The sequence below is a fragment of the Mustelus asterias genome, chromosome 6 (assembly GCF_964213995.1).
Source record: "Mustelus asterias chromosome 6, sMusAst1.hap1.1, whole genome shotgun sequence".
NCBI classification, from domain to species: domain Eukaryota; kingdom Metazoa; phylum Chordata; class Chondrichthyes; order Carcharhiniformes; family Triakidae; genus Mustelus; species Mustelus asterias.
In genome coordinates this window covers 141,874,761-141,887,996 of record NC_135806.1, presented here as the reverse complement: position 1 = coordinate 141,887,996, position 13,236 = coordinate 141,874,761, and the positions used below count along the sequence as shown (strand labels likewise).

Sequence of the window (13,236 nt, the reverse complement as noted above, 5' to 3'; positions counted from 1 at the left end):
TAGCGAATGTTGTCCCATTGTTTAAGAAGGGGAACAGAGACTTCCCTGGGAATTATAGACCGGTGAGTCTCACTTCTGTTGTCGGCAAGATGTTGGAAAAAATTATAAGGGATAGGATTTATAGTTATTTGGAGAGTAATGAATTGATAGGTGATAGTCAGCATGGTTTTGTGGCAGGTAGGTCGTGCCTTACTAACCTTATTGAGTTTTTTGAGAAAGTGACCAAGGAGGTGGATGGGGGCAAGGCAGTGGACGTGGTATATATGGATTTTAGTAAGGCGTTTGATAAGGTTCACCATGGTAGGCTTCTGCAGAAAATGTAGATGTATGGGATTGGGGGTGATCTAGGAAATTGGATCAGGAATTGGCTAGCGGATAGGAAACAGAGGGTGGTGGTTGATAGTAAATATTCATCATGGAGTGCGGTTACAAGTGGTGTACCTCAGGGATCTGTTTTGGGGCCACTGCTGTTTGTAATATTTATTAATGATCTGGATGAGGGTATAGTTGGGTGGATTAGCAAATTTGCTGATGACACCAAAGTCGGTGGTGTGGTAGACAGTGAGGAAGGGTGTCGTAGTTTGCAGGAAGACTTAGACAGGTTGCAAAGTTGGGCCGAGAGGTGGCGGATGGAGTTTAATGCGGAGAAGTGTGAGGTAATTCACTTTGGTAGGAATAACAGATGTGTTGAGTATAGGGCTAACGGGAGGACTTTGAATAGTGTGGAGGAGCAGAGGGATCTAGGTGTATGTGTGCATAGATCCCTGAAAGTTGGGAATCAAGTAGATAAGGTTGTTAAGAAGGCATATGGTGTCTTGGCGTTTATTGGTAGGGGGATTGAATTTAGGAGTCGTAGCGTTATGTTGCAACTGTACACAACTCTGGTGCGGCCGCACTTGGAGTACTGTGTGCAGTTCTGGTCCCCACATTACAGGAAGGATGTGGAGGCTTTGGAGAGGGTGCAGAGGAGGTTTACCAGGATGTTGCCTGGTATGGAGGGGAGATCCTATGAGGAGAGGCTGAGGGATTTGGGATTGTTTTCGCTGGAAAGGCGGCGGCTAAGAGGGGATCTTATTGAAACATATAAGATGATTAGAGGTTTAGATAGGGTGGATAGTGATAGCCTTTTTCCTCTGATGGAGAAATCCAGCACGAGGGGGCATGGCTTTAAATTGAGGGGGGGTAGTTATAGAACCGATGTCAGGGGTAGGTTCTTTACCCAGAGGGTGGTGAGGGATTGGAATGCCCTGCCAGCATCAGTAGTAAATGCGCCTAGTTTGGGGGCGTTTAAGAGATCCGTAGATAGGTTCATGGACGAAAAGAAATTGGTTTAGGTTGGAGGGTCACAGTTTTTTTTTTTAACTGGTCGGTGCAACATCGTGGGCCGAAGGGCCTGTTCTGCGCTGTAATGTTCTATGTTCTATGTTCTATGTTCTATCCCCCTTTTCCCCCGATGCCACTTTACATATGTAACATTATATCGGAGAATGGTGGAGCCACATCCCGACATGTCGTGCCATAGTGGGTGGGATAGGTGTGGAAGGACATCTTGAGATTGGGTCAGAGGCTGAATGCCTGAACAGTACTGAGAATTTAAATAAAGGAAGGTAAATTTGACAATCAGCAGAGACTGAGTCTCAGTTGCTCTGTGTTCCACACTGCTCTAACAGCACCTGATGTGTTTGAGTGTTCTTAATGTATTATTATCACTCTGGCAAAACAATTGATTGCTCATCCACACATAGCTGTAAGTCCATCTTACACATCCAACCAATTATACTGTTGCATACATGTTTAGCTATATACTCACACACCTCATCCCACCTCCCCACATGCCTTTCTTCCCCCTTATTCGCCATTTTGGCCCAACACACAAACCCTCTGAACTATCTCGATATCCATGCATGTACATGACTGAACACTGGTATAAAGAAACCAAGGGTGGCACATTGGTTAGCACTGCTGCTTCACAGCGCCAGGGACCTGGGTTCGATTCCGGTTTCAGGTGACCGTGTGGAGTTTGCACATTCTCCCCGTGTTTGCGTGGGTTTCTTCTGGGTGCTCCGGTTTCCTCCCACAGTCCAAAGATGTGGGGGTTTGGTGGATTGGCCATGCTAAATTGCCACTTAGTGTCCCAAGATGTGTAGGTTAGGTGGATTATATGGGGTTATGGGGATAGGGCCTAGGTAAAATACTCTGCCAGAGATGGGCCGAATGGCCTCTTCTGCACTGTAGAGATTCTATGATGATTCACTGTTTCTTTTGATATATTTGTTTAAATTTAGAGAGAAGAGAGAATGTACATGGTGCGCAGCCTGCCTCCCGACACACCCAACGCCAAATACTCCATTTGTTCCATGGTCACACTGGCAGTCAGGTACTTTACACCAAATACTTTCAATCCGTGCCAGTATTTGCTGGTTTTGTTATCAATAAATGGTTAGCTTGAAATTGTTATTGAGAAATGCAGCGGTTTGTGATTGTAGAGAATACTCTGCTTGAGAAGGAAGGTACTCCCAATAAAGGTAGAACTTTCCCTCCATTATGTCAATATAGCTCAGCGGGTAGCACTCAAAGCTCTGAGCACATGATCCAGTTGGGCAGTACTGAGGGAATGCTGCACTGTCAGAGGTGTCATCCTTTGAGAGTTAACATAGAACATAGAACAGTACAGCACAGAACAGGCCCTTCGGCCCACGATGTTGTGCCGAGCTTTATCTGAAACCAAGATCAAGCTATCCCAGTCCCTATCATCCTGGTGCGCTCCATGTGCCTATCCAATAACCGCTTAAATGTTCCTAAAGTGTCTGACTCCACTATCACTGCAGGCAGTCCATTCCACACCCCAACCACTCTCTGCGTAAAGAACCTACCTCTGATATCCTTCCTATATCTCCCACCACGAACCCTATAGTTATGCCCCCTTGTAATAGCTCCCGTTAAGCTAAGACTATCTGTCCCCTCAGGTGGATGCAAAAGATTCACTAACATTATTCAAAGAATTGAGAAGAGTGTCTATGCCATCAAAGATAAATGTGTATTCCTCCACCAGCATCACTAAGGACCTTGAAGTCACTCACCTTAATTATATGCTGTCATCCACACTGTACCTTTTGATATTTTTTTGATTATAGTGTACAGCCTGGCTGGAGTTTGTAAAGATTTTTCATTCTGCAAAGAGGGCCTGTTCTCCCTCAACCATGATCACACTAAGATTACTGGAATTCATTACCCTGTATGTGGTTGCATTTCATTATTTGTTCTTGGCTATGTGTGTAACCTTCTGAGTTGATATTTTGCAGAATCCTGCAGTGCTGTAACCAGTTAAAGCTATCTCTGAAACTGTCCGATGTGTGCTGTTGGAAAACGGTGAGAGTCTTTACTGCTGGGCATGGAATGGGCACAAGCTGCAGCCTGCTGGTCTTGTCTTCAGGTCCCTTTCCTTGTTTCGGAATGGTTGGCCATTCCCAGGGAAGCTGTGAATAATGGGCTTGAATGATGATGAATCTTGTACTGGAGCCTCAAGCACATGTCTCATGACCCTGAATACTTATGGTCTGCTGTGACTTCTGAGGTGTTAATTGTATGTTTGGCCTTACGGGCACTGCTCAGTTATTCTGGGGGGCAAGTTGAATTGCAACTAATTGTAAGTTCATGTATTTAACCGTAATTGTAAACATCAGGCTGACGATCACTGACGAGTAGGCTTATATAGACATTGTTTTGCATCTGTAACAAGCACGCTGATGTTTGACGTTTGATGTCTGAAGTTGGATGGACAGATTTAAGGAAATACTTTCAATGGACGACGCCTCCCATCGTCCTTCTATCGGTTTTTGAATCTCTAGTTTGATATCCTTCAGTTACTGCTTGTTAACTTCCTAATCTCCCCCATTTTTATTCCTCTTCCATTATTCCCCCTTCCCTGAGGTACAGTTCTTCAGGTGCCCGTTGCTAAGTTATCATAGACAATGGAAAATTATGTAGAATATATAGCAGACTTACAGCCATTTGGCCCAACCAACCTGTGCAGGTGTTTATACTCCTCCCAAGTCTCTACTCATCCCAGCTCCCTCATCCCAGCCTTTCAGGATACCTTTCTATTCTCCTTTCACTCATGTACTTGTCTCATTTCCTTTTGAAGGTATCTAAGCAATTTACCTAAGCAATTTACCTCAGCCATTTCCTGGGATAGCAAGATTCATATTCTAGCCAATACTCAGCAAATAAATTTCTCTTTATTTCCCACTTGGATTTATTCATAACAATCTCATCTTTATAGTTTAGGAATCTCCCACAAGTGGAAACATATTTTCTCCACGTCTATCATTCATATTTAAGACCTCTCCCCCACCAAAATCAGGTCACCTCTATGTCTTCTCTGTTCCAAACAGGAAAAAATTGTTCAATTTTTCTTAAAGGTTGGAATTTCTGGTAAGACCTAGGGAGGATGTCTCTGAATAGATAAATTAAGATGAGCACGGCCTGTTGTATTCTTATTTTAAAAAAAATAGTTGAAGGTTGCTGATTCAATGAATTTTTTAATAACAATTCCCTGTTCATTAGGAATATGCTTGTGGTTTCATTGTGGATGCAGTAGGCTTCAGGAAGAAGCAAGGATTCCTCAGTGAGCCACCTGTGTGACTATTCTGTTCTCTGTAAAGGAGCTGTGCCAGCCAGGAGCTCCCAGCCAGCTTCCAGTTCTCCTGGATGAGCAGGTGGTACGGAACGTCGGAAGATTTTCAGCATTTTCTGATGGGCAGGTCCACATCCATTTCTGTGATGGCATGAGACTGAACACATCCTGGGACTTTGGATCTCAACACAGGGAAGAGGCGAGGACCTCATTACAGGTCAGTCGATCAGTATGTACAGCATGTAGAATTCCTCCGCACAGCCGTACAGCGTCTGTGGTCCATAGAATCGTAGAATCCTACAGTGCAGAAGGAGGCCATTCGGCCCATTGAGTCTGCACCGACCACAATCCCACCCAGACCCTATCCCCATAGCCCCATGCATTTACCCTAGCTATCTGCCCTGACACGAAGGGGCAATTTAGCACGGCCAATCCACCTAACCTGCGGATCTTTGGACTGAGAGGAAACCAGAGCACCCGGAGGAAACCCACGCAGACAAGGGGAGAACGTGCAGACTCCACACAGACCGTGACCCAAGTCGGGAATCGAACCCAGGTCCCTGGTGCTGAGGCAGCAGTGCGAGCCACTGTGCCGCCCACAATTGTGAATTGTGAATTTGGGTGGGAAGAGAAAAGAGCAATGTTGTCCTCTAACCTTGTGTGACACTTCGTGTTATTTATAAGTCTGTATGCAGTATGTTTTGTAATTATAGGCATCTGGATTTAAGAATCAACAAATAGTCAATAGTGAGAAAAGACCATTTGGCCCATTGAGCTCACACTTCTAGTTGTTTTTTATTAATTCATGTGCCATGGGCATTGCTGGCTGGCCAGCATTTATTGCCCATCCCTAGTTGCCCTTGTTCAGAGGGCAGTTGAGAATCAACCACATTAGAACATAGAACATTACAGCGCAGTACAGGCCCTTCGGCCCTCGATGTTGCGCCAACCATTGAAACCAATCTAAACCCCATCTAATCTACACTGTTCCAATATCATCCATATGTTTATCCAATGACCATTTAAATGCCCTTACTGTTGGCGAGTCCACTACTGCTGCAGGCAGGGCATTCCACGCCCTTACTACTCTCTGAGTGAAGAACCTACCTCTGACATCTGTCCTATATCTATCACCCCTCAATTTAAAGCTATGTCCCCTCGTGCTAACCATCACCATCCGAGGAAAAAGGCTCTCACTATCCACCCTATCTAATCCTCTGATCATCTTGTATGCCTCTATTAAGTCTTAACCTTCTTCTCTCTAACGAAAACAACCTCAAGTCCCTCAGCCTTTCCTCATAAGACCTTCCCACCATACCAGGCAACATCCTAGTAAATCTCCTCTGCACCCTTTCCAATGCTTCCACATCCTTCCTATAATGCGGTGACCAAAACTGTACGCAAAACTCCAAGTGCGGCCGCACCAGAGTTTTGTTCAGCTGCAACAGATCCGAAACTCAATCCCTCTACCAATAAAAGCTAACACTCCGTACGCCTTCTTAACAACCCTATCAACCCGGATGCCAACTTTCAGGGATCTATGCACATGGACACCCAGATCCCTCTGTTCATCCACACTACCAAGTATCTTACCATTAGCACAGTACTCTGTAATCCTGTTACTCCTTCCAAAGTAAATCACCTCACACTTTTCCGCATTGAACTCCATTTGCCACCTCTCAGCCCAGCACTGCAGCTTATCTATGTCCCTCTGTAACCTGCAACAACTTTCCGCACTGTCCACAACTCCACCGACTTTAGTGTCATCCGCAAATTTACTAACCCATCCTTCTACGCCCTCATCCAGGTCATTTATAAAAATGACAAACAGCAGTGGCCCCAAAACAGATCCTTGCGGTACACCACTAGTAACTGAACTCCAGGATGAACATTTCCCATCAACCACCACCCTCTGTCTTCTTACAGCCAGCCAATTCCTGATCCAAACCGCTAAATCACCCTCAATCCCATGCCTCCGTATCTTCTGCAATAGTTTACCGTGGGGAACCTTATCAAACGCTTTACAGAAATCCATATACACCACATCAACTGCTTTACCCTCATCCACCTCTTTGGTCACATTGCTGTGGCTCTGAAGTCACATGTAGGCCAGACCAGGTAAGGTTGGCAGATTTCCTTCCCTCAAGGGCATTAGTGAACCAGGTGGGTTTTTCCGACAATCAACAATGGTTTCATGGTCAACAGTAGATTCATAATTCCATTTATTTTTTATTGAATTCAAATTCCATCATTTGCCATGGCGGGATTTGAACCCAGGTCCCCAGAACATTAGCTGAGTTTCTGGATTAATAGTCTAGCGATAATACCACTAGACATTCGCCTCCAAATAATCCATCCAGTTTTGTCCAGTTTGCCATTATCTGTACCATTTCATACTTGCATCACAATGAGTTCACCAGGTAGTAGGCGGCACAGTGGTGCTACCTCACAGCGCCAGGGACCCAGATTTGATTCCCGGCTTGGGTCGTTGTCTGTGTGGAGTCTGCATGTTCTCCCTGTGGGTTTCCTCCCACAGTCCAAAAGACGTGCTGATTAGGTGCATTGGCCGTGCTAAATTCTCCCTCAGTTTACCTGAACAGGTGCCGGAGTGTGGCGACTAGGGGATTTTCACAGTAACTTCATTGCAGTGTTAATGTAAGGTTACTTGTGACACTAATAAATAAATTAAAACTAAACCTTATCCTCCTCCCCAGACGCTCTAATTTCTTTTATTTTTCACTTGGGCTAATTCCTGTTGCCCATCTTTCCAATGAATCTATTAAATTGATTCAGATGAGAACTCACCTCAACCAGTTTTGTCGTCCTCCCCATATACCTGCCATCTTTTGGTTTTTAACCTCCAACTCATCAGGCAGATAGGGACCTCCATTTAACACCTCATCCCAAAGGTGGCACCTCTGACACCACACTATTTCCAACCACTATTAGTTTGGATGATTTGGTAAATTGTGATATGAGGCCAAAAGCCACAACTTGTGTGAAAGCACTTCCTCAAATTGCTACCACACTCACAGCTGAGAAAAGAGGATGTGGGTTGAAGACCCACTCCAGAGACTTGAGCAATGAATCCGATTGACATTTCAGAGCATTATTGAGGGAATGCTGCACTATCAAAGATGCTGCCTTTCAAATTGAGATATTGCACTCTCTGCCCCTCGGAGCTCTACCTGGTGACCTGGTCAATACCCTAACCAATATCACTAAAAAAAATTATCTGTTTATTTTTCATAAAAGCAAATTACTGCGGATGTTGGAATCTGAAAAAGAACAGAAAATGCTGGAAAATCTCAGCAGGTCTGACAGCATCTGTGGAGAGAGAATGGAGTCAACATTTCGAGTTTGGATGACTCTTTGTCAGAGTTGAAGACAATTGAAAACAGGATGAGATTTATACCATTGTGGGGGAGGGGGGCGTTGGCTGGGGGGAATGGATAGAAGTGGAGCAAGAGAGATATTGACAAAGATGTCATGGACAAAAAGACAAAGGGAATGCAAATGATGGCTAATTGTCATGGTCATGGCTAAGAAGGGTGACGATTGCGGCACATTAAGAGATCAGAATGTGTAAACAGCAGAACAGAGGTCAGCAACATGTCAAAGAACAACCTGAAACAGGTAACAGATGGCCCCAGTGGGATGGGGGAGGGATAACAGTGGTAAGGGAAAAAGGATGGAAAGCGGGATTTTAAAAAAGTAGAGGAATTGAAAAATGAATCGATGGAAGAAATGAAAATACATTTTAAATAAATTAAAGTTTAAAAAGGAATAATTGATGGAAATAGGGTGAAGGTGGAGGAGAGAGTTCAGGCTCTGAAGTTGTTGAACTCAGTGTTCAGTCCGGAAGGCTGTGAAGTGCCCAATCGGAAGATGAGGTGCTGTTCCTTCAGTTTGGGTTGGGTTTCACTGGAACATTGCAACAGGACAAGGATGGACACGTGGACAGGAGAGCAGGGTGGTGTGTTGAAGTGGCAAGCGACAGGAAGGTCTGGGTCCTACTTGCGGACAGACCGAAGGTGTTCAGCAAAGCGGTCACCCAGTCGGCATCTGGTCTCTCCGGTGTAGAGTAGACCGCATTGGGAGCAGCGAACCCATTAGACCAGATTGAAGGAGGTACATGTGAAGTGCTGCTTCATCTGAAAAGAAGCCCCTGGATGGGGAGCGGGAGCAGGTAAAGGGGTAGATATTGCACCTATTACGATTGCAAGGGATGGGGGTGAGGGTGTCCTGGAGGGAAAGGTCCCAACGTTATCTCTGTTCTCTCCACAGATGCTGTCAGACCTGTTGAGATTTTCCAGCATTTTCTGTTTTTTATTTCATTTTTGTGTGGAAGCTTGCTGTGGAAAATGCTTCATTGGCTGTAAAGTACCTCAGAGCACCCTGCCTTTGTGAAAGCAAGTGTGCCTTCAGGTGCACTAGGTCATCCTTGTGATATTTGTAATGGTCCATCAAATTCTTACTCAAAACACTGTGTCAAATATTTAAAAGAATCAGAATTTTAAAGTGGTTTGTGTTGAACGGGCCAGTTTCCACTGGGGTATCTCGGGAGTAGGGGACTCTGGCCCTAGGTCAGGGAAGGGGAAATTTGTCCAGTTCCTGATGCTATCCAAGGCTTCCCCTCCCCAATTAGCTGCTGGACATTGACACATTTGGGCCTGGGCACGGCTCCTTAATGGCAGTATAGCTCCTCTCAGCTGCACATAATCCTATTTGACTTCTCACAGGAGTTGTTGTTTGGCGTTCTGGCCCATCACTCAAACCAGCCTCCCATCCATTGACTCTGTCTACACTTCCCGCTGCCTCGGAAAAGCAGCCAGCATAATTAAGGACCCCATGCACCCCGGACATTCTCTCTTCCACCTCCTTCCATCGGGGAAAAAGATGCAAAAGTCTGAGGGTCACGTACCAATCGACTCAAAAACAGATTCTTCTTTGCTGCCATCAGACTTTTGAATGGACCTACCTTGCATTAAGTTGATCTTTCTCTACACCTTAGCTTTGATTGTAACGCTACATTCTGCACTCTCTTGTTTCCTTCTCTATGAATGGTATGTTTTGTCTGTATAGCGCACAAGAAACAATACTTCTCACTTTATACTAATACATGTGACAATAATAAATCAAATCAAATTGAGAACATTGTCTGATTTATGTTTTTCACTAATTTGGAGATACCGAGGCCAGTTATTAATTCTCCTATTCCTACCCTGGTGGAAATCAGTTGATCCATGAGGATAGTGCAGAATATTAAACAGTACAGACAGATGGTGGTTCATGAGGCGATGTAATAATGCAATTTTCCATAATCACACCTCCCTTTTTCTCTTTGAGCAGTGGAAACCTGTGCGTGCTCCTGCGGTACTCAGTGAGACACAAACAAATCTGATGTCTGGTTGCTGTCAGTTACTGTTCCCAGGTGGATCCTCCAAGTTGATATCAATGCATTCTGCTGGAGTATATGAGGGGTAAGAGTCACCTACATTTTAAATATTTGACAGTGTTTTGAATAAATATTTGATGGACCATTACAAATATCACAGGGATGACCTGGCCCACCTGAAAGCACCCAATGCTATGGGAGACTGGATTGTCTGGATTCACGGCTCTGACACCCCATCCCCTACAAATTCTCTCTGGTCTCAGTGGTGCTGGTTTAGGAGCGTTCCGGGCATAAGCTCAACACGCTGCCATGGAAGAGATGGCTGATCACTCCAATGTCCCTCCCCAATTGCTTGTACTGGAATGTTGGCAGATGTTTGGAAGATCTGTTTTCCAAGATCAGGGTGCTAAGTGGTGTCAGATTCCTGTTTCAGAACAGCTTCATGTGCATTCAACAAAACAACTTGAGTATTGCTGAAAAGAAAAACGTGTCGCTGACATGTTTTCATCTTGCACTCATCAGGACAAATGCAAGAACGCCAAATTTCAGACAGTCACAACAATTTGTACAACAGGGGAAAAGGGTCCTGATTGGCTGGTAACTCGGCTCTGATTGGCTGAGTTGTTGCGATGGACAAAGCAATGAAAATCTACAGGCTCCCCATACTTTCAGTTAATTCAAAAGGTTGCAAGGCTAGAACTTATTCCTTTTGTTTGCAGAAAATGGATCTCTGTTTGTGAACATGTGTCACTTTTAGCAAATGGCTATGTTATGTGCTCGACTGATTATCTTGAAAAGGTTGTTAGTAGCTTTTAGCATACTCAGGATTGTTCAGCAAGTACTGACCAATTTCAGACACACACCTAACAGTTGACGTTTTGTTTTGAGTTGTACAAGCATGGGCTGGTTGAGTATGGGTTATGCTCTGTTATGGACAATTGAAGAAACATATTGTTTGATTTGTTCAGCTGATTGCTAGGATGTATGGCGTACATAATGCAAGTTAACTTGCATTAATCTAGCACCTTCACCATAGGAAAAAGTCCCACGGGCGCTTTGCACGAGTGTATTCAGAAGAAGGGATGTGAGGAGGGAGTGAACAAAATTTGGGTTTTAAAGAGATTTAGTTTTTTAAGTTAAAAGTTTATTTATTAGTGACGCAAATAAGTTTACATTAACACTGCAATGAAGTTACTGTGAAAATCCCTTAGTCGCTACACTCCAGTGCCTGTTGGGGTACACTGAGGGAGAATTTAGCACGGCCAGCACATCTTTTGGAAAAGGAGTACAGAATGGTGGACAGGTTTAAGGAATGAATTCCAGGGCTTTGGGCCTCGATGTTTCAATTCCGGCTCCTAAGAATTCTGCAGCCACTTCTGGAGTTTTGGTTTTCTGATCCAGAATGGGCATACTATCCCTTTCGGAACGTCTCCCACTTACCCAAATCCAGAGAGCTTGGGTGCTGGTTGTAGGAGCCAGGGGTTGTGATGCTACAAGAGCATGGAGGGTGATCATGGAGTATAATCTGCTAAGGCCGCATAGTGTACCAGAACAGGCTGCAAAACTGGCTCCGAGCCGTTGGGGTGTTGGCCTGCACCTGAGTGAGGAGTCTCAGACTGTGCTCTGCCCTTTCATTCTCTCCCCCACACGAGCGAACCTGGTACTCATAGAACCAACAAGGAGCCAACACCTTAATGAGAGGAGGACCAGAAAAACAGCAGGTAGCAGATTGGGCTGGACCTGTACCGCTGATGGGAGTGAGTGTATGATTTGTTTGATCTGCATTGCATTCATTTGCGTTTACACCACCACAAATAGCCTCGAGACGAAACATCCCGAGGCCTTGTTCATCGTGGCCGGGGACTTCAATCGGGCCAAGCTCAAGCGCGTACTACCAAGTTACCACCAACACGTCTCCTGTTCCACCAGAGGCCCAAACATCCTAGACCACTGCTACACAAATATCAAACATGCCGACCGCTCTATCGCCCGCCCACACTTTGACAAATCAGACCACAAGTCTGTGCTCCTGTTCCCGGCTGACAAGCAAAAACTGAAGCGGGAAAATTCATCAAAGAAAGTCGTGCAATGCTGGTCTGAGGAATCGGATGATCTCCTACAGGGCTGCTTGGAGTCAGTGGACTGGTCAGTATTTAAAAACTCTGCGGCCAGCCTGAACGGGTACGCCACTACAGTAACTGACTTCATTAGTAAGTGTGCCAAAGAAGCAAATCCGTGTGTTCCTCAACCGGAAACCATGGATGAACTGGGATATCCACTGCTTGCTGAAGTCCAGGTCTGAGGCATTCAAGTCTGGCAACACTGACCTATACAAGAATGATATACGGAGATCCATCAAAGGTGCCAAAAGACAGTACCGGACCAAGCTAGAGTCCCAGGCTAGCCACACGGACCCCCACCGACTATGGCAAGGTCTGCAAGACACAATAGGCTACAAGATGAAGGCATGTAAAATCGCCGGCTCCAACGCACCCCTCCCAAATGAGCTCAATGCATTCTACCCCCGTTTTGAGCAAGAGGTCAGCGAGAGCACCCTCCACCCTGGAAGCCTCGGACAAACCTGTATCTGAGGTCACCATTGCAGATGTCAGAGCAGCTTTCTTGGAGGTCAACCACGGAAAGCGACTGGCACGGATGGGGTACCCGAATGAGCACTCAGATCCTGCGCGGATAAGCTAGCGGAGGTATTCGCAGATATCTTCAACCTCTCTTTACAACAATCTGAGGTCCCTATCTACTTCAAGAAGATGACCATCATCCCAGTACCAAAGAAAAGCCAAGCAGCGTGCTTTAATGACTATTGTCTGGTAGCTCTGACATCCATCATTATGAAATGCTTCAAATCTATTCCAGCCTCCCGGATTGCCTGGATCCACTACAGTTCGCCTATCGCCGCAACAGGTCCACAGCAGACGCCATCTCCCTGGCCCTGCACTCAACCCTGGAACACCTGGATAACAAAGACATCAATGTCAGACTCCTATTTATTGACTACAGCTCAGCCTTCAACACAATTGTTGCTACGAAACTAATCTCCAAACTCCGTGGCCTGGGCCTCGGCTCCTCCCTCTGCGACTGGATCCTGAACTTCCTAACCCACAGACCACAATCAGTAAGGATAGGCAACAACACCTCCGCCACGATCATCCTCAACACCGGTGCCCCACAAGGCTGTGTTCTC

General features: G+C 45.4%; 1 protein-coding gene across 2 annotated transcripts in view; it reads left to right on the top strand.

Annotated features, from left to right (window-relative positions):
• Nucleotides 1-13,236, top strand: part of c6h5orf34 (chromosome 6 C5orf34 homolog) — a 50,981-nt gene that overhangs the window by 24,761 nt on the left and 12,984 nt on the right. For both annotated transcript variants that reach the window (XM_078215479.1, XM_078215480.1), the window contains 4 exons: nt 2,286-2,377; nt 3,303-3,369; nt 4,665-4,853; nt 9,989-10,119. In XM_078215479.1, the coding sequence (XP_078071605.1) occupies nt 2,286-2,377; nt 3,303-3,369; nt 4,665-4,853; nt 9,989-10,119 (479 nt within the window). The remainder of the gene's footprint in view (nt 1-2,285; nt 2,378-3,302; nt 3,370-4,664; nt 4,854-9,988; nt 10,120-13,236) is intronic.